This window comes from Pantherophis guttatus, chromosome 1 (genome assembly GCF_059756535.1).
Source record: "Pantherophis guttatus breed Tessera chromosome 1, ASM5975653v1, whole genome shotgun sequence".
Classification (NCBI taxonomy): domain Eukaryota; kingdom Metazoa; phylum Chordata; class Lepidosauria; order Squamata; family Colubridae; genus Pantherophis; species Pantherophis guttatus.
In genome coordinates this window covers 158,589,430-158,617,113 of record NC_142063.1, presented here as the reverse complement: position 1 = coordinate 158,617,113, position 27,684 = coordinate 158,589,430, and the positions used below count along the sequence as shown (strand labels likewise).

The 27,684-nt window shown below is 35.5% G+C and overlaps 1 protein-coding gene across 4 annotated transcripts in view; it reads left to right on the top strand.

Annotated features, from left to right (window-relative positions):
* The window catches only part of CERKL (CERK like autophagy regulator), a 37,254-nt gene that overhangs the window by 5,562 nt on the left and 4,008 nt on the right, over positions 1-27,684 (top strand). For 2 of the 4 annotated variants that reach the window (XM_034428783.3, XM_087882070.1), the window contains exons 2-11: positions 2,528-2,770; positions 10,982-11,113; positions 15,059-15,122; positions 17,195-17,337; positions 21,379-21,453; positions 21,897-22,074; positions 24,601-24,669; positions 25,125-25,150; positions 25,225-25,333; positions 26,994-27,090. In XM_034428783.3, the coding sequence (XP_034284674.2) occupies positions 2,528-2,770; positions 10,982-11,113; positions 15,059-15,122; positions 17,195-17,337; positions 21,379-21,453; positions 21,897-22,074; positions 24,601-24,669; positions 25,125-25,150; positions 25,225-25,333; positions 26,994-27,090 (1,136 nt within the window). The remainder of the gene's footprint in view (positions 1-2,527; positions 2,771-10,981; positions 11,114-15,058; positions 15,123-17,194; positions 17,338-21,378; positions 21,454-21,896; positions 22,075-24,600; positions 24,670-25,124; positions 25,151-25,224; positions 25,334-26,993; positions 27,091-27,684) is intronic. The other 2 variants (XM_087882068.1, XM_087882069.1) reach the window with 2 other exon arrangements.

The following is a 27,684-nucleotide window of genomic DNA, read 5'->3' as shown; positions in this document are numbered from 1 at the left end:
ACCAGTTAGTAATCAACTAATAAGTAGGTTCCTGTAGGTTGTTGAAATATTTTCATATATCCAAATATACAGCCCAATACAATGGAAGGTATTGATTTTAATGGATTGCCCAATCGAATGTCCATTTGTTTGCGCAATCTACTAAAAATAGTACAGTGCCAACAAACTGCATTGGATTATGTATTCGGTTTAGGTTTGTTCACTTTTATAAGAACATAGTTCTTGAAGAATGTACATTCAGAATTATATTTCTTCCTATCTCTACCACCACATGTCTCAAAAAGTGTAGAATACAACCACCACTCTTAATATTTTTCAGAATTCATGTAGCTTTGTTGATTCTTTTGTTGCCTGGCAGAGGTGATACTTGTAAATATTTGCCAACTTGTATAGTCTTTTTGAAACCAAAAAGAAGCTGTCTCTGTGCCATGTTGGCCGAAGCTAAGCTTCTCCACCCACAGATCCAACATATATTAAACCATGAAGAAAGAAAATTTATCTATCTTTATAAATGGTCCTTGGAGTTAATTTCTTTCAGATGATATTTACCTAAAATGATTCTCTTCTGATCAGTTTCCTTCCTTCTGTCCAATTTTTGCATCCTAAATTTTAAAAGCAAAATAATAAGAATAAAAAATATCTCCTTCCCCTTTTATCTCAGAGAGCAAATCTCAGAGAAGTAAAATATGACTTGTCAAATAAGTTTGGTTAATAAATAAAATTAAAAATTTGAAATGTTTGAAAAGGTTCAGGTACTTATGAATGATATGCTTAACTAAAGTACCTAACACATGCTAATAGAAATTAATATCATAGCCAACCTTATTTTTGTATTATATTTGAAGAAGTGGACATGTGCAGAAACTGTGAGTACAATTAATGTCAAGCAGATAAATCCACCTCTAATCCTGTTTATGCTCTACATCAGGCAGATGTGCCAAAATTGATGTAGACAAGCTCTTGGCTTACAGTAATATTTTAAAGAGCTACTGTATGTAGTATTGTTTTTGCTGGGGCTTTTCTTAATGTTAAGTGTGGTTAAAAAGAGAAGAAAACCTAACAATGTAAGCTACTTTAGGAAGGTTTGTGGCCTGCTCTTATGGTGACAACAACAATAGCAGGGAAGACTATCTTTGTTCCTTGTAATTAAATTGATTTTAAAAATACAGTGGGAAGTGAGCGCTGAATCAAGTAAATAGCATGATATCTAATGTGTACTTAAATCCCCTGTAAGAACAGATGGCACCCTATATCCTACTAGGTAATATGAGAGGAGAGTTAATGTTTTGAAACAGCTAGCAATAATCAGTATCATACTAATGAATGGACAATTCTTGAATGGAAAAGAAAAGTTTGCAGTATAAATTTATAAGCCAGTTTTAATTAAAAATTTAAAAGTTTTCATTTTTTTAACTGAATGAGAATTTGATGGTGAAAGTCCATTCTTTCAGGTGAAGTTAAAATTTTTGTAATTTCCTTCTAATTGAAATTGTTTATAACTGTTTAAAATAACTGTGTAGCCATTTGAAATTGGGTCTAACACTATGATATCCTTGTTTATAGAAAAGTTGTAGAACTGCCAATTCCAGATAGTAGTCTCCATAAGACCAATTACATTGGAACTTCAAGAGGTGTTTGTAATACACTAACCATGATCAGCATTCTATTATTTTAATCACTGAAAAACAAGATCACTACATTTTTTTGGATGTGGCAGCAATACAAAACAACACAAGAGACATTCAGTGTTTCTATGAACTTCATGTAGTAAGGAGATTTTTTTAAAAAAATCTCTTCCTATCATGATTTTGTTGGCTGTAAACCTTTGGCTATGTCATTCAACCTGCAGTTAGATGAGTCTTAATGGCTAAAAAGATGTGTGAAAATCAGATTATTTAGGGCTGTGTTTCTATAGATACTGTTCATTTGTGAGAAACTTGGACATGTGCAAAATTTACTGATTTGGGAACTTAATGTTCAGGAAAATTTTGTTCTGAATGAGGTTGAACCCTCTTTATTAAGAAGTAAATCCTTTGAACGAGAATCAGTTTGTGATGTCCCAGATGCTTATTCCTGAATTAATGAGGTTTATATTGTTTGCAGTTACTTCCAGTTCTTCATTACTTGATGGAGATCATTTCACAAGGATTGTCTGTCAGTAACTGTCCCAAAGAGGCTTTTTCCAAAAGGCAACTGGACTTTCTTGATTTTTTTTTCCTGAACTGAAATTTCAGAACTGAAGAAGCTTGGATGGGAAATGAAATGTTTTCAAAGGAATAAACCAAGAAAGTCCAGCTGCTTTTTGGAAAAAGCACCTTACCTGCATAATTGAGAATTTCCATAGACTGTCAGTAACTACTTATTGTAAACTTATGCTTGTTTCATCATGAGAATAAATAGCCCCCTAATGTTTCTAGTAAGCAATCCAATTGTGTGTGTATGTGTACAAATACATAATACTCTCTCACACTTATATATTAAGAACTATACATGATTAAGATGTATTCATTATTTTCCTTTTTTGCAGGAGGTTTCAGTATTGGTTTACAGCGTAAGGAAAAATCTGTTGAAATGAAAGATGTATTTTCCATAAAATTGAAACGGCGTCGTTTTGCTGGGCAAGAAAAAGGAGGCATATTATTAGGAATTACTATTTTTGTGTGTTTAAAAAAAGAAGGCAATAAACTTAAAGATGCCACCATCAATCTAGGTAACATGAGTGAAGACCATTGTTACTTATGGTATAGGTCTTTGAAGACCATTTTGACAGGTAAGTAATTTTCATATTTTCAAAAGGTTTTGTGATAAAAGATATAACAGCAGTATTATTGTTTTATCAAACAATACATTCTACTGTCTATAGAGATTCTCAGTCATCCAGGTCATGGTTGTCCCAAAGGTGCTTTTTCAAGAGGCAACTGGACTTTCTGGTTTTTCTTTGAAGACGTTTCGCTTCTCATCCAAGAAGCTTCTTCAGCTCTGACTGGATGGTGAAGAATGGAATCCTTCCATTTCCCACCATCCAATCAGAACTGAAGAAGCTTCTTGGATGAGAGCGAAACATCTTCGAAAAAACCCCCAGAAATTCCAGTTGCCTCTTGAAAAAAGCACTTTTGGGACAATACATTCTACTGACTTTAGAAGAGTTTATGTCCAGGTAAGGATAATTAAGATTTACATAATTTTCTTAGCCATACATTATATCTCCTATAACTTATTTGATTCATGTTGATATGGTTATTATGATTTTTATTATTACTGTTATTGTTTCCTTGATATACATTTCACATGGTGAAATTACACAGATTTTATTTTGTATATTTGGTTCATAGGTAATACTAAACTCCTAATTTGTGTGCATGAAACTCAGCTCTTTTCTCTGTCCCTGTGTTCAACAGGAGATGAGAAACCTTTCCTTCTCTTTCATTACCTGCAATTACTTATTATTTCTGAATCCTGTAAAATTATATCATCTTCAGGTCATGCATTATATTCCTGGCTTGTTTTCCTAACCCATGGGTGACCAACCTTTTTACTCCATTAAATTTTATTTGCATTGATTAGTAAAATACTAGTTGTGACAATTGATGTGTTCACACCTGATGGGATTTAGGTTTCTTCTCAAAGTTTACTGTGCCTCTACCTGCCTATCTATAATTTTGACCTTACAAATACAAGTAGATTCTCATTCTCCCTTGGACGTGCACTACAGCTCTACTTTTGCTTCAAATTGATTGGTACTTGGGAGGAGAAGGCATGTGGTTGAATAAATTTGTTCTTGTTATACATCTCCCCTTCTGCCTAAGCAATACATACTACCATCAGTTAGCAGAACTCTTCCATAATTTTTGTACCAGTCTGATGGGCAGAAACAATTTGCTTAGGAAAGGGACCTGCAAGCTGCATCCAGAATTCATTGTTTTCAGATTAAATAGAATGAACAATTTATAGTGGAAAAACTTCCAGTCTCCTTACAGCCATACTAGTAGGATGAGAGGTGACTTCTCACCACTCTAGTCCCATAGTGTTAAGTTATAGTTTAGCAGTAATGATAAATTGCAGTTTAATGATAATGAACTGTGTTCATATTATCAGGCCATATCAAATTAATCCAATATATGCAAAAATCTTTTGTCCTTGCACACAGTCACTTTATCTCAAACTATCTTGGCTTCCTCTAAAATTGGTACTCATGGTTTATCGATTATCATTTAATGGATGTTCACAAAAAAGGCCTGCCAACCCAGGGAAAAAGATTAGATATAATTCTGTTGTTTTTGATGCCACTAGGTGGGCTTTTAGTGAATTCTATTTAGGTTCTGTGCTTTTGTAGCTTTTAAAATTTATTCCAATTATTTTTACATTTGTTTTATGCAACTGTTTTAGAATTAATTTTTTAAACTGTTTTAAAAATGGTTTAGCTGATTTGCAAACCCCCTTTCTGTTTTGAAAAAATGAATGTCTTACTTATTTTTAAATGATAAAGGAAATTGTATCTGACTTGAGCAACATTTTCTAAACCATGTTTCCCATGAATTAATTGCTACTGTGAAGCCATCCTTATAATAACTAGTTTTCTGTTATAACTGAGTTTGTGCAGTGTTGACTTATTTATTTACTTGTTCATCCATCCGATTTGGATGCTTCTTGACCCCAAGTGATTCCACATAGCTCAAAGAAAAAAAAACAGCCTGACAAAAACACAATAAATAGGAATAGAAGAAAAATAATTATTAAAAAAGATAACTATAACTACTGATCCAAAAATCCAAACCACACACCAATGTAAAAGGTAATGGTTCCCCTCACACATATGTGCTAGTCGTTCCCGACTCTAGGGGGTGGTGCGCATCTCTGTTTCTAAGCCGAAGAGCCAGCATTGTCCGAAGATTTTCTGTGGTCATGTGGCCAGCATGACTAAACGCCAAAGGTGCACAGAACGCTGTTACCGTCCCACCAAAGGTGCTCCCTATTTTTCTACTTGCATTTTTACGTGCTTTTGAACTGCTAGGTTGGCAGAAGCTGGGACAAGGAACGGAAGCTCCCTGTTACACGGCACTAGAGATTCGAACCGCTGAACTGCCGACCTTAGCCACTGAGCTACCGCGTCCCCCTGATATTACAACACCTCAAATAAGGAGTCTCCATCTCATCCATCCTAAGGTTTGGGAGAACAAGATTTTCAGGGTCTTCCAGAACAACATCAGGATTATTTTTGTTTGTTTCAGGGGTCTATTTCTTCATTGACATGACAGTTTCTTTATCTCTACATATGAGAAGTAAAGGAATTGGAGATGACTTTGTGGAATGACTGTCTTTCTCAAATGTTTCTCACTACTCCCATAAATCAAGATCTGTAATGCCATAAATATTTGCAGTAATTTGGTATCATAGAAAAAATTATGATAAACAATATTTTCATTATCTTTTGGTCCAAAGACCAAAAGCAAATTTAGGAATAAAATTAAGATAATATTAACATGAATAAGCAAAGTTTAAAATTATGTTGCAAATTATATACTATTAAAAGTCAGATAGAATTAAAATGTTTTACCTCCTTTTTTAAGCGATTAGGTTTACAGTCCTAAGGGAGGGAATTGTATGATTGGGAACTGTACCAAAAAGCCTCTTCAGCATCCTTGATCACTCCTGCCATTTCCTGATAGCATTTTGTGATTGTGGTACTTTGGTTGAACCTTATTAATCCTGCTTTAATACACAGGATTGTGTTCTCATTTATTGAGTTCTTTTTTTATGCTAATTTCTTTTCTCCATTTTTCAGTATTTCAAGTACTGAAATAGAATCATACATAGTTATATAAATAGGTACTTTATATTACCTGACCTTCAGTATCTCATTTTGTATCAAAAGACTGATTATTAATTTGATTGTTTATAATGTTCTTATTAAGTCCAAGCCTTCTAATGGCATTGTAAAAATAGATGTTACTATATCTGCATGTAATCAGATTGTTATAAATGTTGGTTTTATAGTAAAAAACATAAACATAAAAAAAGTTCTGTAGTTAAAATTGAATATTAAAGATTCTGATATTAAGGATTCTGTTATACCTCACAACCAGTTTCTTACAAAAAAATTAAGATATTTATCCTATCTTAAATATTCATTATATTGGTTTTGCACATGTCCCAAAATTGAAACTATACAGAGATAGCAATAATACTTTTGTTGATGAATAAAAGTCTACTTTGGTAATATTTCTTTTGTTTGTTTTAAGATAACAGGTTTTAATATATCAAAGATGATCGTGTTGAACTTTATTATGATTTAATGTTCATTGATTATGCTTTGATACTTACTGTAGTGCACATTGATATGTCCCATTAACAGTTTTCAAAACTTTTAAATTAAAACTAGGCTTTGCAGTTCACTGGGATACAATTCTAAAAATATTATGAAAGATAATGTTGCTTGTTTTATGAAATATTGCTATAAAACATTATAATCAGAATAGGGTAGTTTCAATACTTTCATTATATGTATGATGAGGGCTTCTAAGATGAAACTATATCATTTGTCCTATCTTTCAAAATCTGATTTCTAGAACAAGTTAGCTATATATATATATATATATATATATACACATACATACATACATACACACACACACACACACACACACACACACATATATCTAAAGTGGTCTTTTCAGAATAAAAGTAGAACGGTAATTGATATGAGTAAATGTTATTGAATCTCTTTTACAGGATGCCTCCCACACAAACTTTAATATGGGTGTCTAAAGCTTCATGCATGAAGTCTTAATTATCCTATTAATGTTATACATTAACAGTTGTAGCATCAACTATGTTTTATCTCTAGTTAGCATGAAAAATGTTTATTCGTGTCATTATTACTGTCTCTATGTAGCAATTTTCTTATTGCTGGTGGTATAAAAGATTAATAATATATATGACAGTGACATCATTTCGGGCTTCGAACTTTGGTAAACATAAACCTGCTGCCATAAAACTAAGTACTGAAAGCAGCACAGATGTGTGTCTGAGGGTAGCGTCCCTGCTGCCCTAGGAGTCTTTGTTTTCAGAACACCCTGATTAACCCCTACTTTTCATGGTTCATTGATTCATTCACTGATAGATCAAGTTTAAACTAGCGCATATTAGCACATTTGTTACCAGCAGAGGAACAGTTGGCTATTCTCTATAAAAGCACTACTTCAGTTTGGGGAAGAAAGCTACAATAAATTCTTAAATTAAATGTAGGTTATGATGCTGCCAAAGCTGTACAGTAGCCTCTATATGTTTATAGTGGGAGTTGAAACACTTAACGCTTAATATTTAAACATATTAAGTTGTTTATTAAAAGTTGGCTGAATAATCTCATTGGGGAAGAGGAAAATATGTTAGATGATTTTATGAGGTATGCCACCCAGAGCCACTTTTGAGATGGGCAGCTGTAGAAAGCAAATAAATTAGGAAATGCTTAGAGTATTATTGATACTTTGATAAGGTATTTGCTGATTTAAAGTTCAGTGCTATCAACCTTAGCTATTATGATTCATCAGACTAAGAATAAGCCTTGTGTCTGCAAAATCCTTCCCTGGCACTCCCTCCCTTGCCCTCCATTTAGGTTATTAAATGCAATGATTGAGGGAGCTTACAGAAGTAATGAGAAGGGCAGCCTTCTTTTCCTGTTTCCACACACTGATTATTGTGTTAGGACCTGAGTTCCCAAATCTAGAACTCCCTCTGTATGGTTGCTAATGTTCATTTGATTCGCGTCTACTCAGTCCTTCCCTGCTCATTTCCTTAACCCAAAATTTAGGTACTGCCTCAGATACACTTTTAAAAGTTATTTACAACCCACTTCATTTGTTGTGAAGAAAGACAATCATCCCACATTTAGAGATGCAGAGATGAGCATGAGAGCCTCACACATTGTAACACCCTCCATAAATGAGAGTGATTGTCTGTTGCAGAGGGCCTCTTCTATTTCTTTAATGAAAGCTCTTCAATATATTGTAAACTTTGCTTTTTCTAGAGTCTTTAATTGTATGACCACTTCAAGAGATAAAACAACCTGCCTGGTGCAGGCCATTATTTATGTAAGGCAGATAAAGGAGTAAAGTGGAACTCTCGGTGCTTTTCATAATACTGGAAGAGGCTTAATCAAGTTTGTCTGACTGGTTAATGCTTATCTGGAACGGGCAATTTTAGACTTGCAAACTGTATTTGGATTTGTTTTTTGTTTAATTGGAATAAATGACAGATTCTTCAGCTGGAGCTAGTCCAATGATGTAGACTTAAAATTCATCATCACTTCAAAAATTTATTCTGAAAAAATCCCAAAATAAAATAAAACTCCCAGTTTTTCAAAAACAGTTCTGTTCCTGATTATCTTGAGGTTTTCTTCATTTCTGAGTTCTATTTTAGAGTCCTTATATATGGAAGGAATGTTACTGAAGCTGTGAGATAATTGGAAATAAGTGATCTTTGCTTACTAAGCACAAATTATCCTGACAGCTATCAGTAAATTGAGAAATATTTTCTGCTTGTCCCACAAATGTATAGGCTTTAAGGGCCATCTGGATGTTAGGTTAAGAGAAGAAGAAATAACTGATCTAGCTGAATGCTTGAGGGAAGGGGACCAATACATTAAACAGTGATTTGGACTGCTTTATAAAAGAAAATTTAAATAAGCATTCAAGAATAAAATCAATTCACACTTGACAATTATGAATACATGTGGAAGGTTGGTAACCCAAACTTAATGTATGTGAGAAAAGAGAGACAGGATTCTTGGTAGAATGAATCATTTTCTGTGAAACACAGAAAATACATTTAACGTTAGGGAATTAAGAGCACTAGAACTTGTATTCTTGAACCTCATTGTCTGCAGCCTTCTCTTTAGAGAATAAATCTTGATGCACCACAAGCCATATCATCCTTAACAAAAGACCAAGAAGACCTAGTACAATCTGTTACAGTGTATAGGCAAAATCATCAAAGAAGCTTACAGGTAGTCCTTGACCTACAACCATTCATTTAGTGACTGTTTGAAGTTACAGTGGCACTGAAAATGTGTCTTACGACAGGTTTTCACACATATGACTGTTGCAGCATCTCCATGGTTATGTGATCAAAATTTGGTTGCTTAGCAACTGGCATGTATTTGTGACAGTTGCAACATCCCAGAGTGATGTAACTACCATTTCTAACTTCCCAGCCAGCTTCTGACAAACAAAATAAATGGGAGAAGCCAGGTTTGTTTATGACCATATGATCCCCTTAACAACTGCAGTGATTTGCTTAACAACTGTGGTAAAATGGGGCACAACTCACTTAACAACTGCCTTGCCTAGCAATGGAAATTTTGGGCTTAATTGTGGTTGTAAGTTGAGGACTACCTGTATTACTCTGATAATTTATCAGTATATTAATGATTGAACTAGAATTTCTTAAATTGCTTAGGTTACAATAGGTTCTCAAATTAGGATCGGTTTTCACCACATCCATCCAAATTGAAGAAGGGTGCAATTTTGATACTTTTAAACAAAAATTCAAACAAGAGATTAAAGAATTGGACACAATTGCAGGTAGCGGCTGCACACAAAAAAGACACAATATAGAACTCAAGTTAACTTTCAGTACTGGATTCAATTTCTTTGTCACATAATGCTAAGGCAACAGTTTCTTATACATCTATAACTTGTCCTGGCAATTAATAAAAGTGAAGGATGAACTTTGGATCACATAAACAGTAACTGGTATTTATACTGGATAGTTCAGTGCACTTAGCATTGTATCTTTTCAGATAAATGCTTGGAGAAGAACAGGAAGTCAGAACACACCAACATTTGTGTATAGAAGAAGAAACTATGCCAATTGCGTACCCTTGTCACAGTGTTTTTCAGTCTGGCTACCTTCTAGATATGTATGAACAGTCACTCCTAGATATTCCCAGCTAGCACAGCAGGCAGTGACAATTCTGGGAAAGTCTGTAGAACTGGAAGGCACAGTAGCAGGGAAAGATTGCTTTCTCAGAACTTACAAATCAACAATTTCAAGATTTTAAAAATGTGAATATGAACATTTCTATTCTACTCGGGCAACTTTTTTTTCATGACTCCCAATTTTACTTTAGTTGAACTGTAATAGTATTGTATTATTATAATTATAGTACAAAAGAGAAGAATTGAATTGTTTCATTATAGCTTCTATGTTTACTTCTCTGGGTTTTTTTCTTGCTCAGGATGGATAAATTGGAAAGTTAATTTTTATACTGCAGAAGAAATGCCCTTTTGCTTTTGTGAAATCCCACCAGAAATAAATATGAATAGAATTTGTGATGAATGAAATTAGTTTTGAGATAAAGATAATTAATAGTTTATTTTAAAAAATTAAATAGGAAAATAACCTCAAATTTTATTTCAAATGTGAATGAAATTGGTTTGATTTTTGCATATCCTTTCGCCCTGTGCCCTTTTAAAAAATCTTTTAATCAAGGGCAGATTTCTTTTGCACCTGCTCCTTCTGTGTGGCATGATACATAATCTGCAAATCCTGAAAATTGTAGTATCAAATCTCTACACCAACTGTGAAGGAGTACTATTATCAAATCCTTGCTGAGAGGCACTTCCTCCTATTCTCCCAGGAGACAATTCTCTTCTCAATTTATCACTCTCCCTCTTTCAGGTTGAACTGTGACCTAAAATCTTTTTTTATTATAGCTGCTGCATTGTGCTCTTGATGGTGACTCACTTAAAGTAGGTATTGTCAGCTATAAACACACAAGTGGGTCAGTGCTCTAGTTGTATCAGGATTATATTGAGAGTTGGATATAAGTAATGAGCATGCTGGTTCCCTCCCCTCACCTCCTGCCATGGTTACGAAGAACTCTAAAAGCTGTATGGTTCCAAAAATGCATAAATATCTGCCTGTTACCTATGAAACTGTACTTCCTGTTATCAAAGGTGCTGTGACATCTGTTTGTTTTTAGGGTTTCCAAATCGGCCAAAGTCATTAAAGGTATTTATCAATCCAACTAGCCATAAAAAAGAAGCTACTCGGATTTATTATGAGCAAGTTGCTCCCCTCTTCAAACTGGCTGACATCATGACTGACGTTACTGGTAAGATGCTTTAGTAGAGACTTCGGTTTAATCCATTAATACATTGCAAGACTCACTAATACTGGAGATATTTGTGTTTCAGTGGACAGGCTGACAAAATATGACCTACTGAATTTTCTAGAGCTTATTTTGGGAAAGGAGATGATAATACCAATAGTAGGAAAGCAGTCTGTCAATCCAGAGGCCTGTTTGCACAAGTTTGTCCCCCTATTGAGCAGAGCACATTGCTTATCAGAGATGGGACTGCCATTCTATGAAAGTTCCTTTGCCTATTTTTGTTTTAAATATTTTTATTTTGGAAATATGATGTTGGCTTTCAATATTTATTGAATATTGGACAAACCATGTCCCTTGGGTCATCAGAAATATTTCCTTACCTAAACAGAGAAGCAGAGTGACCACAGGTGGGTAAAAAAGCAGTGGGAGTGGAAGCAACTTCTGACTTCCTGCCACCTTCCCCATTGAATTGCCATGTAGGAAGCTGGCAGAGAGCATTGGAAATCTCCCTTCCCTTCCTCCCTCTGGGGGCAGTTGGGTGGATGACATACATTGGGAATGGTGTGCAGGGATTCCTTTCTCCCTCTTCCTCCCACCCTTCCCATCAGGAGAATAAGTGGCTGTAGTTGGATGGGGAGGAAGTGAGGGATTGTGTGGGGGGCTGGGAAATTGTTGTGGAACGTTGAAAATTATTACGTGACTACAGCAGCAGCCCAGCAGCACTGAAGCAGCCACATCTCATGCCCAAATTTCATTCCCTTGGGAGTCACGGGTCCTAGGTTACGGACACACAATTAATCCCTTTCAGGTACCTTGGTTTAAAAATGGTGTGCCCCATGTTACAGCTGGTTTAATCTATTGTGGTGGATAACATTAATTACTAGTTTTAAAGTAGAAGTGAATTAAATTTTTAAAACTGAGACGTTCACATTAAATATATGCCATATATTAAAATTTGGTGATATGTAATAATAATTCAAAGAATACTGCTGGGTTTATTGGCTAGCACTCCTCCTTCAGGAGAATTCAACAAATTACAAGGACTTCAGGTTTATTGAACTAGTTATTTTTGCAACAGTATAATTTGATAATCATACATTGACAATCACACAGGAATATATTATTCCAAAAAAAATAAACAGAATAGTGGACTACTTAAACATAATTTAAAATAATTCTTTTTTACATATTTGAGTGCATTGTACAATAAAAATAAGTTAACTAGACTACAATTATTATTTTTTGTAGTTTTAGGGTTAACTAGATTATAATGAATGTTTGTGGTTTAGAACTTTGTAAAGCATGCAACCATGGAAATAACTCAATTCTGAAGCTTTGTAGTCGAGGCAGTTTAGCTTTGGCAGACTTGATTACTTCTACTTCCTGGAGCTCCCCCTAGGATGAGTCATAATTAAAATTAACAATATTTCCTGCTTCATATGCAATAACAAAGCAGAGTTAGTTGAAAAAAGAACAAACACTTCATATCATCTTATTGAACTACTAAAATGGACTTGTATTTTAAAGTGCAGCAAAGCATCATGTTCCAGCATACCCTATCTCATTGCAGTCATAAACTCTGCTTTCTATTGCTTCTCTTTGATTCAGCAAGAGAAAAGGATGTATGCCTTTATTATATTAATTATTCAGTAGTCAATAGATTGGAATGTATCTATTGTACAGTCTATTGTATGCATTAAGTTCTGTTATCTAGGCAACTAAGCCAGTTTGATGTGATAGTTAAGGCACCAGGTTAGAATGGGTGAGTGACCTTGGGCCAATCCCTTTCTCTGGGCTCCAGGAAACAAGCAATGGCAAAAATCTTGCCAAGAACACTGCAGGGACTAGTCAAAGCAATTGCCAGGAACCAACACTTATTTGATTGTGCACACATACAGATAATTGGAAGGTTGGAGCTGAGCTATAAATATATCTTCCCAATGTTTATGTATCCCAGTGATACATAAAATCACTGTATTGTTATTTCAATGTTCTATCAACTCATCTGCTCAGCTTTGAAGTATGCACAGAGAATGATAGTGTCAAAGTGCTGCTTCTGGGCTTTGCACAGAATTACTCTGGCCTTTAAGGTTTGGATATGGTGTGACACATGCATAATTTAATTGATGTTATTTTATATAGTAATTTGTTTTCTCACCCTCAAGAACATTTTTACTTATTATAATGAATTAGGTGAGCTATAAAAATAAATCATATTCAATCATTAAATTTATTTAAAGTATAATAACTAAAAATATTAAAGCATATTAACATTGGGATTTTACAGTGATGCATCATTTATCCAGTGAATTTAAACATCTACAGAAGCACTGGAAATGATGTTACATACTACACCAAAGACAGCTAAGCATGAAATATTAATGTAATCTTGGATATAGTAATGTACATTGTTACACAAAAAAAAAAATCCATCTGGAATTGTCATATCAGTCACCAGAAACCTTTGATGAGTGGATACAGCTGGGCTGCCTCTTCTGGCAACCATGGCCCAGAAAATTGTACATGTGGTTATAATACTTTATACCATCTGCATTATGCCACTTTATTCTTTATTTGCTGGTGTTTATTGTACTGCACATAATAGCAACCAACAGCAGCAATATACATTTAAAAATTCATTTCCTCTGAGGCCACAGATTCTGATGTGTATGTGATCCATCAGCTTCTTATGTTATTTTATTTTGTTACTAGGTTCCCAGCTTTATTCTTTTCACACTTCATTTGTTCAAACTGAGGCAAAGATTTATATTTTATATACTAATAACTAAGATAATGGGATTATACGTAATAAAACTATTTCTATTAGAAATAACATCTATTTTTTCTTGTTATAAAAGAACTAATAAGTTCTCCATAAAAAAGAAGCAGGTTCAAAAAGTTGTATTTATCATGGAATCTTATAGTGCCTCAGGATTCTTTTAATTTAGAAATATGTTTTGTAATATATTACAAGACTTAAGTTGAGCTCATTACTCATTATCTGAGAAAGTTTGTCAGTTCAAATTTTCAACATTTCAGTAGCAAAATTCTAATAGATGAAACCATTTTGTAGTTGGAAGAAATCATATTGATTAGTTAAATAACTAAGTGTTAGAAATTCTTGCCAATAGGCTGTAGATCAACTTATCAATAATGGTACACAAAATGTTTTGAATTACGCATTTCCCATTTGAAACCATTGTTTCAAATTCAAAATAGTTGCTTGCATTTGAAAGAGGTGATTTTGATTGTTTTGATAATATTTTAAATATTATAATATTTTAAACTCTGAATATTTAAAATACCCCAACATGATTAAAATATCCCATCCTTAGTGTGAAACAGCTATTTCAAATGCTTTATATAAGAAAGAAACCACCAGGCAGACATTGCTGATGGGGAGGGGGGGCGTAATGGTCAAAAGGCTATTCTTTTGCAGAATTCTTGTCCTTAGCATGTAGCACTACTTCCAGCAGAGCATCTGATGATGGTTTGTTCAAGTCTGTGGGCATGCAGAAGCAAACAATATTTCAAAATTAAACTTGGTTGGAACTTGGAGACTCTTTTTCTAAGGAGTGGTGGAAGGAGGGAATTCACTGAGTACCCAACAATTCTCTGGAAAGCGATTCTAAGAATTGTGGATGAATATACATGTCCCAGGATAATGTTGCAGGATCCAATCTAGGTCAGTCACCAGGACCAGAGGTTTTGTCTTCCAAGCTTTCAGACTCATGCTGCAGCCCATCCTCAGGGAACTTCTCTATGTGCTCTGGGCTGCTTTGTGTGTGGTATTTATATGGTGGCTGTTGTGTGTAGCTTTTAAAATGTAGATTGTGTTTTATAGCCAGCCATCAATACCCCAATCTACATCTAAAAAGCTATGCTGTTTAAATGGGTATTAATTGTTTTAGTTTTACAATGAATTATGGGGTCTTTCTTTTTACATAGTTACTGAATATGAAGGTCATGCTCTTACACTGCTCAAGGAATGTGACCTAAATTCTTTCCATGGGTAAGATTTTTTAAACCTTCTTCTTCTTACTGTAAGGATGCTGTTACTTTGAGCAAAAGGCTGAAGAGCACCAGTCTTTTTTTTTATAATTTGTGGAATGTGTGCATTGTTTCTTTGCTTATACCCTGTCCAAATTACACAGACTCTGTGTAGCTCACGTAAAATTATACTACCATAGAGCAACAATTTAGTAAAGTGCAATAAAACCATAATTTAAAAGAACCTGCAAGAGAGACATCTCTCATCCTAAAGGAAGGAAAAGCCAATTTTTATAGCTTTCCTGATATTTGAAAGTATGGGGACAAGATAAATTGTTCCAGAGAGTCAGAGCACAGGAGGTTCCCACAGAGTTGGCCTGCTTTGGCTTATCATCCTCCTGACATTCCTAGGGGAGAAGCCACAGAGCATGCCTTCTTGGGCTAAGTACACAGGACAGAAACATTTCATTCAGAATGGACTTTTCATAGACATTGTGGATCCAACCTCTATAGGGCTTCATCAAAAACAATCAGCCATCAGAATTTTGGACCTGGGTTGTAAGTACCTTTTGGAAGGTCCGTCATAACTTGGAATGGTTGTTAAGAGACTAGTCGTAAGTCAAGGACTACCTATATTGGTAGTCTTCAGAAGCCGCCCCAAGTAATGCAGTCTTGAATTACTGAAGGGCTTGTTAGGGCCTTATCCTCCTCTAACAAAGACTGCAATTGATGTATCCATTGAAGCCTGGCAAAGAATCTATCCAATAATCAGGTAAGAGTATGAATTTGGGAGACCCTTAAGCTGTTGCTCTGCATGTTGAGAGAGAAAGCAATCCTATGTAGGACCAGCATCAGAGCTACTAGGGAGTTGGGATCATCTTAGCCATCTTTCTCCAATAGAATGATGCCCACCTTAAACAGAGGCACTAGATGACATTCTGCCAGCATGGTAAACATGGTAAACTTATCACTATAGTACAGGCCTTAACTTGGCTTTCAAGAGCAGTTCTCCCGAAGTAGTTTATAGTCATAAAATACAGTGCTAAAAACTCATGCAATAATAAAAGTGGGCTCAAAATGAATGTCCCTGTGTAGTCACCATTATAAGTCATAATTGATTAGAAACCAATTTTTGATATAGAAGTTCTAGTATGCAAAAAGAATTACATCAAATATTCTCCTGAGAAGAATTACAAAGTCTTTCAAACAATGTATTAGAGCAGCAGTCCCCAACCTTTGCGGCTTGGCAGCTTTGCTGAGGGGGTGGGGGGAAGGGGAACTGGGCTGTGTGAGTGGCAGGCCGGTGTGCATGCAGCCCTTGCGTGAGTGGTGGGCCGGCATAAGTGGCGGGCTGGCACGCATGCATGTGAGTGTGTATGGGCACGCTCCAGCCAGCTACTCATGCAGCCCAATTCCGAATACGCCACGGCTTGGTAGTGGACCCCTGTATTACAGCTTTTCACAAAAAAATGCAACAAGTGTCTGCAGAAGTGAAAGGCTAACAGAATCTGACTCCTTCTCATTTACATTATTATCTGCTTACATCTGCAAATGTTTTCAGTAGTATGCCATACAGTTTGCATGCCCTTTTGGCAAATTATTAAAAGGGAAAATGTTCCGGAAGTAAAAGAGGTCAGAAAGGTATCTTACTAAATAACTCTTGACTTTTATTTGATATATTGTCTAAGGCATTTCATCTGATAGAATTCATACAATATTTATACAAATATTTAATAATGATGAGTTTTTGAGAATTTAATTACTGTTACAAACGAGATGGCTTTTTAATTACAACGAGAACTGTATTTTATATAATTCAGTATTAGGATGCAATGCAGATTGATGGTGGGGAAAAATGGAAAAAAGGGATTGCAAAGGAGGAAACTGTGATTTTTTTTTTTAAGAAAAAGTGTATTGGGTGACCATTCTTATCAGACTTCACTAATAAAAAAAATGTCAAGGTGGAAGTTATTTTCTCTGTAGAGATAAAAATTAAACTTGGCTAATAAGCTACCTGAAAAAGTTAATAAATTTCTAATATCTAATGCTTGACTCTAAATCGTCTTACAGGAGTATTATTTAATTATTTTGTAGGGTGGTTTGTGTTGGTGGAGATGGCACTGCCAGTGAGACTGCTCATGGTCTTTTGGTTAGAGCCCAGATGGATGCTGGAAAGAACTGTGATAATGTACTTGTACCAGTCAAATCACAACTTCCACTTGGGATAATACCAGCAGGTGAGAGTACATACCAGTAGTTGTTAATATGAAGAAGGTTGCATGAATAAGAATCTCTACTAGATTTTATAATAGGTATTTTGATTTTTTAAAAATGCATATTGTTTTGCTATTACTTTCTTACCCTTTGCTTCCGATGAACCCATGATACATGGCTTATCTTGTTAATTTAGTAGTCTTTAGCTATGGGAATTATTTTCTTTGTCATTCTCACACAATTTTAAGTATGGCTCCTATAAAATCAGTCCTTGCCTTTAACTTAAGAACTATTTATGGAAGTACTGTATAGCAAATGTACTAGCCCCTATGTCACTTTATGAACAATGCTGAAAAGACAGCAAACCTGAATCATCTTGGTTAATTGTTGAGAGATCCATGTGCATAGAGATGGCAACTCTGAGTGAGAAGGTCCCTCTCTAGCAGTGGTGGGTTTCTACTGGTTCGCCCCGGTTCAGGCGAACCAGTAGTGGCAGTGGTGGGAGGCTCTGCCCACCCACCCAGACGTCATCAAAAACGCTCTGTGCATGCGCAGAAGCACCGCACGCTTGCAAGCATGCATGCCCGTGAACTACCGATAGTGAACCAGTAGTGCCGGGATTTGAATCCCACTACTGCTCTATAGCCTAATCTATCACTTGGGGTCACAGAGAAACATCACAGTCTAGTTCAGATGTATACATGTACATGGCGAAAAAAAAGAACCTTGAGAGTTTACAGGATGGGTGGCATAAGGAACAAAACTGTTACAGAATTTGGTAGTCCTGCTATAGATACTTTGAAACCTCCTCCCAGAGGGGAACAACAGAAAGAAACCATGAAGTGGGTGTGTGGGGCTCTAACAATACTTCCAGCTCTAAGCACATACTGTAGCACTTATAAGTAGTATCCTGAATAATGGGAAGCAAACTTCCTATAATCGTCTCAGCTGTTCTTACTACTCCCTATATCCATGATGGCGAACCTATGGCACGCATGCCACCTGTGACATGTGGAGCCATATCAGTGGGCACGCATGGATTGCCCTAGCTGAGCTCCAGCGTGAATGCGCGCGTTGGCCAGCTGGTTTTCGGGCCTTCTGGGCCCACCAGAAGTCAGGAAACAGGCCATTTCCGGCCTCCGGGGGGGGGGGGGGTGTTGCAGAAGGCTGTTTTTGCCCTCCCCAGGCTCCTAGAAAGCCTCTGGAGCCTGGGGAGGGTGAGAAACGGGCCCACTGTGCCATCACGTGCCAAAAGCAGGGGGAGCGCGGGGGGAGGGTCGCATGTGCGGGGGGGGCGCATTGAATTATGGTTGTGGGCATGCAAGTGCGCAACCCCCCAGTGCGACCCCCGCTTTTGGCACGTAACGGCAAAAAGGTTAGCCATCACTGCTCTATATGGACCTTTTATCTGAGTTTGAATGTTTGTTTCATATATTTATGCAAAACTTAAATGACTAAACCTGAGTTTAACTGTAAAAATAGAATTTTAAGGAAGGTGTTTTATGTGACCCATTTCCTAAATTTTAATAGGGCCTGTATGCTGTTGTTTCCCATATGTATATCCTCACATACATTATACTTCCTTGGGTAAACGTGTTTCTATATGAGTCTGAGATCTAAATTTATACTATAAATTTATAGTATACTATTTATGCTATAGACAAAATAAAAGAGATCAGATGAAGGATGGCTGTAATTATTATATTACAATAGTGTTTATTTCTCTAATTAGTTCCTTAGTTTTTATTCACATAAAATATGAATATGAATAATAGCTAAGGAACTCAATAGACTTATTTGAATAAGGAGTGAAAAAAAATAGAAAGACAAGGGAAAAGGAATGTCATTGCTATAAAACAAAAGAAATTTATATATTGACTATATAATCTTACAGCCTTAAATCAGTCATTTGCAATGTATTTCTGCTTCCAATTAATTTGTGGAGAGTAAAATATTGTTATGAGACTTAGCTTCCATTATGGCTTGGGCAAAGCATCACAGTGTTGGTGCAGTTTTCATGAGACTCTTAGATATGCATGACTAGGAAGTCATTACATCACATTTATCTATTTGGATGAGGGACACATTAACAGACTTATGAATATTCATGATGTCTGGTTAATTAAGTTAATTGTTCTGCAGGAGTGCTTATACTTCCAAGGACATTTCCCTTCAAAATTTCTGTCTGGTATCTTATCAGTCATGCTTTGCGTAAACTATAGATACTTTTGTCTTTATTCTTGCTGTTTGGTATTGGGAATGAAATATTAGTTAATATTAGTGTTAAGCAGAAAAGATTGTAGATTGTATCACTTCTTGGAATACGGTTTGGAACATGGTGTGAGAAAAAAATGCTGCAGTTTAAATATTTCTACGATAGCTATTAATAAGTAGTTCTTAATACTGCTACCCAGAGCCACCACTAGGGAAACAGGAAATTTTAATTCTCCAAAGGAGTAATAGCATAGCAATAGTATTTAGACTCACATACCACTTCACAGTGCTTTACAGCCCTCTCTAACCCGTTTACAGAGTCAGCATATTGCCCCCAACAATTTGGGTCCTCATTTTACCAACCTCGGAAGGTTGGAAGTCTGAGTCAACCTTGAGCCTGATGAGATTCGAACAGTCAAATTGCAGGCAGCCAGCAGTCAACAGAAGTAGCCTGCAGTACTGCAGTGTGATGCAGTGACACACTGTGTCACTGCATCACTGCGGCTCTTTACTTTCAGTTACCTGTCAAGCCTTTACTTTCAGTTTCCTGTCAAAACTTGCAACTGTAAATATTTGATCAATATTTATTATATATTAATATATTTTCAATACCAAATAAAAGTTAATCAAGAGAATAGTCATTGTAATGATAAATAAAACTGATGCACTACTAAAACTCTTGTTCCTGTAACCTTTAACTGTGTGAAATGGTGTATCATAAGGAAAGACAAGCTTTTCACAAGCAAAACAAATGGGGAAGCCGATAGGAATGGGAGGGAGGGAGGGAGGGAGGGAGGAAGGAAGGAAGGAAGGAAGGAAGGAAGGAAGGAAGGAAGGAAGGAAGGAAGGAAGGAAGGAAGGATTTCCAATGCTCCCTGCCAGCTTTCCACAAGGAAACTCAATGGAGAAGCAGGCAGGAAGGCGGAAGTCCCTTGGTTCCAACTGCTTTTTTGCCCACCTATGATCATTTTGTTTCTCTGTTAGGTAGGTTAGGCAATATCTCCAAAAAAATAACTCAATAGGGCAAGGAATATTTAGTAATGTATAATTCTCAAACTTTGCTGAGAGAAGAAAAATATGAAATAATTAGTTAGGGTTTGAACAAATACTTTTTTCATACATCGCAATATGGTGTTATTTGTTTAATTGGTGAACAATAGCTGCTTCACATAGTGCAATATGTCAAACCAATCATTAGGCCAAAATTGCTTAAATTGGGAATTCTGGGATCTTGCTAACATAGTTTACTGAATCCAAAACTCATTGGTTCAGTTAGTGCAGAAATGGAATAACAGTTCTTAATAGTGCCATCTGCAAAACCAAGATATAAATGAAGAGTGACTTCAGTGTTACCTTTTAAATAGTTGGATCAGGGATGGGTTCTACTCACCTTTACTACCGGTTCGCAACGGGGCCGCGCACGCATGTTTGCTTTGCTTGTGTGTTCACGCAATCTTCTGCGCATGCACAGAAGCTTTTGCACATGCGCAGAAGCGTTCTGATGATGTCGGGGTTGGTGGGTGGGGTCTCCCTCCAGTTTTACTACCGATTCTATAGAATCGGTCCGAACCGGGGGCAACCCACCACTGAGTTGGATCCTCACTTGAATTAAATGCTCAAGATTGAGAAAAGATATGGTCAATAAACTTGATCTGATTGTTGAGTTTACAACTGTGCCAGTATTGAAAATGTGTATTTACATACAGAAGCAAACCATGGTTTATTAAATCTTTCTTTACATTAATTTGGAGATCATTCTACATTTATAAATTTTGTATAACAATTCTTCATGTTGATTTAGAGAATTCATCCATGAATATTTTTAGTTATTTTCTCTTTAATATTTACAGGTTCCACCAATATTTTGGCACATACTCTGAATGGAATCCAACATACACGAACAGCAACATTGCACATAATATTGGGTAAGTATTGTACACCTGAAATTTTAGAAAGGAATAGAATAATAAATATCCAGTGGCCTTGTTTTTTTATACATGGAATAAACAGGCGTCTATCCAACATTTGTCAAAATTATGATTCAGATCTTCTGTGGGATGGAACATGCTTTCTGAAATTTATTTTTATTCATATTGCATGCTTTTAATTTATTGCAATGTGACAATTTTATTCGGTGCTGTTTTCGTTGACGGAGTATGTGTCCCATTTAAGTGCTGTCCCTTGGAGGCACACTCCTCTTGACTTATACACACACAGGAATGCACTCTTGTGTCTTGTACAAGATTCTAGGATTTTGATCCTCCTGCCCCTTTGCAATTAACATAGAATAGAGCTAGGAAATGAGTCCACTTATAAAATGTATGTATATATATGTATATGTGTGTTTGTATTAATGCTACAATATTAGGGCATCTAAAGTCAGTGGATATGTGCACCTTCAGTAGCCCTATCAAGCTACTTCGCTTTGGATTCTCTTCAATGTTTGGCTTTGGATCAAGGACTCTAGCTTTGGCTGAAAAGCATCGCTGGATTCCACCAAATCAGCGTAAAGATTTTGCTGTAATCAAGACCCTAGCAAGCCTCAGGTAAGATGAATTTGAAATCATTGTGGTATTATCGTAGGGACAGTTTTAAGTGAGTAATTATGCTATGCAAATTAGATTATTTGCATTCTAGTTTTAGCAATTCCCAAAAATCTAAAACAACAATTTTACATTGTGATGAAGAAAAAACAGCAGACCTCTTGTGAGGAAACCAGAGCACCAGAGCACGAGTGCCTAGAGATTCAGTGTCTGCTAAGCATAAGGCTGCTCTGAAGAAAACAGGGAGGGGGAGGATTGGAGAAGAAGAAGGTTGAGGGAGCTGGCAGATGCCAGAGGATGACAAAGAGAAGCCTACAGAGAAAGCACCTGCTGGATTATCGGGCCTCCATAAACAAACTCCCCCACCCTTCTGTGCTTCCTGGCTGGGACTCAGCCCACCACCCAGGCAGAGGGAAGAGGGCTGGTTCCTCATGCTGGAAAGCCTTACTTAGAGGGAAAGAAGGGACCAGAGACTGTTCCAATAATGGCACTGCTGGTGTGAGAGCAGGTGAACAATCCTCAAACTGCTGCTGTCAGATCCACTTAGTTTCTTGGTTAGATATTTTATTTTGACTGTTACTGTGAGTTATTGGTTTGGACTGATGAGGTTAGATCTCTCTATATTTTCAACCCCTTGAATGCTCAAGGGATTGGGAAGAATAAATGTCAGTATATGTTCTCTATATCTTGGAGAGTTTGTTACTCGCTAGTCAGTTCTTTAACTCTCTGTCTACAAGGGTCTCTGCCACATAGGTTAATGGCTAATGTTAAGGAGTAATTCTATACCCATCTGTCCATTCATGCCCATCACACTCTTCCTTTTCAGTAAGTGCAGTTATGTAGAGTGAGAAGTAGTGAGATAAAGAAATTAAAGGCATGAGTTAAGAAAAAAGAAAAGGAATTCTAACTAAATGTAGTTTACAGTACTATTTACTATATCACTCCATACTTTTCTCTGCAGCCCTTCCTTCCTTTCCCCACATTCAGAGAATGGTTGCCTTTTCTTCAATCCTCTCCTTCTCTCCCCTTAAAGGATCTTGTCAATTCCTATTTAATGACTTTTCTTCTTTCACCATGTACACTTTTTTATTGCCTATTTGCACCACATTGAGCTGATTTTTTAAAATGTTTTGTTCTGCCACGACCATTTTCTTTTACTTCTGTAGAACAAAGTAGACAGAAGCACATTTTTATATAAAGTCATTTTAGCCACTTTTAACAAATATTTATTCTATACACGAGAGCTTTGGTCTTTAGTTTATTCATTTTTATATTCATCACTCCTGATTGCATCATATAATCTGTCTAATATTTTCTGCAAATCATTTATGTTCCCAGCCCACAATTCAGCATCATCTTTATATCTTCATACACCCGATCAACAACATCTCTTAACATTAACACTCAGGTGTTTGTTGTACATTTGTCCATAAATACATTAAATAACAGATTATTCTGCATCCTTGTCTTGCTCTTTGCTCATTGTTGAATCATTCACTAAGCATTCCGTTTGTTCTCAAATATTTATTTATTTCCATTGTATACCGTTCTTGCAAAATATTGTATATTTCAAGACTATTCAGTTTACCATGTACTTTCTGTAAATTAGCAAACATACAAACTTCCCTTTTTAACATTCATACAGTATGTTTTTCAACGATTTGCTAAAATCATAAAGAACAAGAATTCCGGCCTGATGTATAACATAAAGGCACACTGCATTTCTGAAATTTTGCTCACTATCACACCTTGTACTTTTTCAATCAGAATTCTTCTAAATACTTTCTCGGGGACACTTAGCAAACAATCCTCCCATACTTTTTTTCCTGAAAACACTTGCTCTCTTTCATGTTGTATGAAAAACATTAATGCCTTATAATTTTTCAATGTATTGACAGTATTATTTCCTTTGTACCATTTTTTTTAGCATTAATGTAGCATTTATTTCAACCCCACTCTTCAGTATGTCACTTTCCTTCCTGTACAAATCTCTAAAATATTCCTTTGCCATTGCTTTACTTTAATTTCATTCTATTTAATCATTTTTAATATTTGTTTTACATTTACTCTGCCGAGGGCTCCTTGTTTAGCGCATTGAGATGCTTCCATTAAAAAGAATCAGAATTGTTCTGCATTTTTCTGTCTCTTTTAAAAATTTTTTTACTGTTCCTTGCTCTCTTTGACTCCATTCTCTTTCACTGTCTTTTGGAAGTGATTCTTACTTGCTTAATTTTTCATCCATAGCCTCTTTCATGTCTTTATTCTACCAAGCGTTGTTTTTCATATTTCTGTTCAGTAGTTCAGTCTACTCCATGGAACTTCAAGATCTTCTTTTCTTACATTCATTTTTCATTCATTCTGTTGAGGATTTAGTCTGTCTGTCTCTCAATACTTTATTGAAACAGGATTCATACTTTCTGTTCCTGCAGTTATTCTAGTATAAACTCTGTAATATACTGTTCAATATACAGCCTTGATATTCATTTTGTATATTTCTTTGTATGGAATTAAATCTTGTTCTGTCTGTAGACCAGAAGATTGTGAAATATCATTCCTCCCACTGAAGCATCTGCAGCAAAATGCACAAGAAAATGATAGGTAAGTAAACTAGTTAGAGGTTAATGAATGCCGAACTTCATTTTGTCCATAATATTAATTCTGATTAATTTAACTATGAGGGTTCATATCATTTAACTAATTTGCTAATGTTGGTTAGATTGCATTCTGCATTCAATGTTTTCCTAAAAGGGCCAATTTAATATACCTGAAAGAAATTTTAGGGAATCATGTTTCATTTAGATTTTGCTGTGCTGTAGGTAGTTTACCATTGGTATATTTTGTCTTAAAACATGAATAAAAAATAATCATGTTTACTTCAACAATGAAGTGTTCTCTCAAATTATGTGATTAATACAGGATTTAAAGCTTTTCTTTCATAAAGACATTTTTGCTTTAATTCAGTGTTAGATGTTTATTTTCACAACACCACAAGCAAGCTGTGTTTATTTATTTATTTTGTCATCCTTTAGTGACTTTTAATTTGTTATTTTTAGAAGGAAGGAAGGGAGTCTTAAACCAGGTAAGTCTGCAAGTTTAATCATTCATCAAACATAATTAGGGTTACTTGAAGTTAATACAGTATGTTATATTTAGACCTCACAGATGAGTGGCAGAGAATCGAGGGTCACTTCCTGAACGTGAGCATTATGGCAATCCCTTGTCTCTGTTCAGTGGCACCAAGAGGCTTGGCTCCTAATACCAGGTCAGTAAGGATTTGTGCAATTAAACTAATGTCCTTAACACCTTTTTGTAGAAGCTTGGCTTTCTCAGATTGCACGCAATCTAGAACCTCAGGGTTGGGAGAGCATGATGAAAAAAAAATTGAACAATGGTTGATTCTGCATCTTTGGGAATTGTAATCAGTTTTTGTTCAGGCAGATGCGGTCATCCAACTAGAATAATCATTGGATAATTATGGTGATTAAATTATTTTAGAAGTCTGATTTAAGTGGTAGTCACAAGTAATAATCTCCTTTGGGCTTTGTTAATGGGGAAATCTAGACCTTTGGTTTTCACTGATTAAATTCAGTTATTGTGAAAGCTAAATGTAAGTGCTAAAGGGAAAACCTGCATGCACAAGGAAAAGCAAAACGAACTGACAACGAAAGACCAGAATTTCATTTCAACCTTGTTATTTTTAGGATCTTTGACATTTGCCAAACATAGTTCAGCTGCTAGATTACTGTGACTCTTGTTAATTTTATGATTCACCAATACCTCAGCAGGCAGGGAGAATCTGTGGCCCTCTGGGCTTCGCTAAGTATAGCTTTTAGCAACTCCAAATGTCATAATCATAAGGGAAGAAGGCTCAAAATCATGAAAACTAGTTGAAACCTTCAAAAAATGAAATAAATAGAAACCTTTTAATGTTTCCACTTTGGAGTTACAAACCTTAGAGTTGTGTAACTTTGGGTTGGCTAAAAACTGCACCAGCCTTTGAATGTTATGGATGGGGATAACTGTGCAAAGGAAATTGGGATTACAGAAAAAAGTTTTAAAAACAGGTGAGGGAATAAATTTATTTTAATTAATTGTGTAGTAAAATATTTTTATTTTATTTATTTATTAAATTTAAATGCTGCCCATCTCTCAGTTTGAGGAAAATATGCCAGTTATGCTTATATAGTAGTTATCCACAACTCACATCTTTTTAAATTCCCTCATAAAAATATATGAGTAATATTACTACTAGTAATTATAATAAATATTCCATATATTCCGTACACTCACTGGCATTGTTTTGGCTGCAAAATCTGAAAGAATGGTTCAACTAATACCCTGGCAGACAATTTGTGATATCTTGTGATAGCTAAGACCACTAAAAATTGATAAAATGTGTAATATCAAGATTTTCCACAATTTATAGTTCCTTCTATAAATTCTAGTTCCTTCTAGAAACTGGGTGACTATGAGTTTTAGTCCCATCTTAAGCACAAAGCCCTAAGAAAGAGGCAATGGTAAACCAATTCTGAAAAATCTTGCTTAGAAATTGCAAGGCAATCTCTGAGAATTGGACACGATTGAACAGATGGGGGGGGGAATCTTACTGTTTCTACAAAGTTAAAAAAAACTAAGACCACACACACACATCTTAATTCCTACTAGTCACTGGCTATTGTTCCAATATGCCAATTGTCCAGAGAAAAGCTACAAATATTATCGTATGCAGATTCTATGCAGTTATTTTCTGGGAACATTAAGGTTGACAATGTCATGCATTGAATATTATTTTACTTTTAAAGACAAAGATGAATTACTTGGGTTATTAAGGTAGATTCCTGATTATACTATATCATCTTCTGATTAATTCGTTGTAAATTGCATTATTTAATTCATGCTTAACTGAATGTTGTCATTTCTAGATTGGATGATGGAAGCATAGCTCTTATAACTGTAAGGAATACTTCCCGGCAAGAATTCATTAAACATTTGAAAAGATATGCTAGTGTGAAAAACCAGGTAAAGGGTTTGCAACCTGATGTTATTTGATTTAAATTTTCTTAGCAATTGCATTCACCAAAAGTCAAAGAAAGAAATAGGAGGAGGAGGAAAAGTCGCATTTTAAAAGATAATATAATAAAACCAGACAAAGATTTAAGGTGAAAGATAATTCATGATATAAGATTTTAATGCTTTTGTAAAGAGACTTAAACTTCCTGTCAGAATACATTAGCCTACCTTTTTCTGATTTTGAAAATCACCAGACTAAGTCCGATTAGCCTATTTCTGTCCATCTGTTACAGTTTTATTATAAATGGTTCTTACATACATGAGGTACTACAGTACAAATCTGCTAAACTGATTTTTTTAAGAATCCCAAAATGCTATATTTAAATATAGACTGTGCTATATTTAGGGCAAGAGAAGGGTTGTTACATTTTGTAGATTTTTTAAAAATTTTTCCTACACAGTGTATAGCTCTTCCTGACAATGGAAGTGACTAGATAACCATTGTATTTCCTTCCATGGTTTTTTATTTTGATATCTGAACCAAGTACGGTACTTCAGTTTATCATTCTCACAATAAATCGCAACAGAAGCCTTGATTTGTAC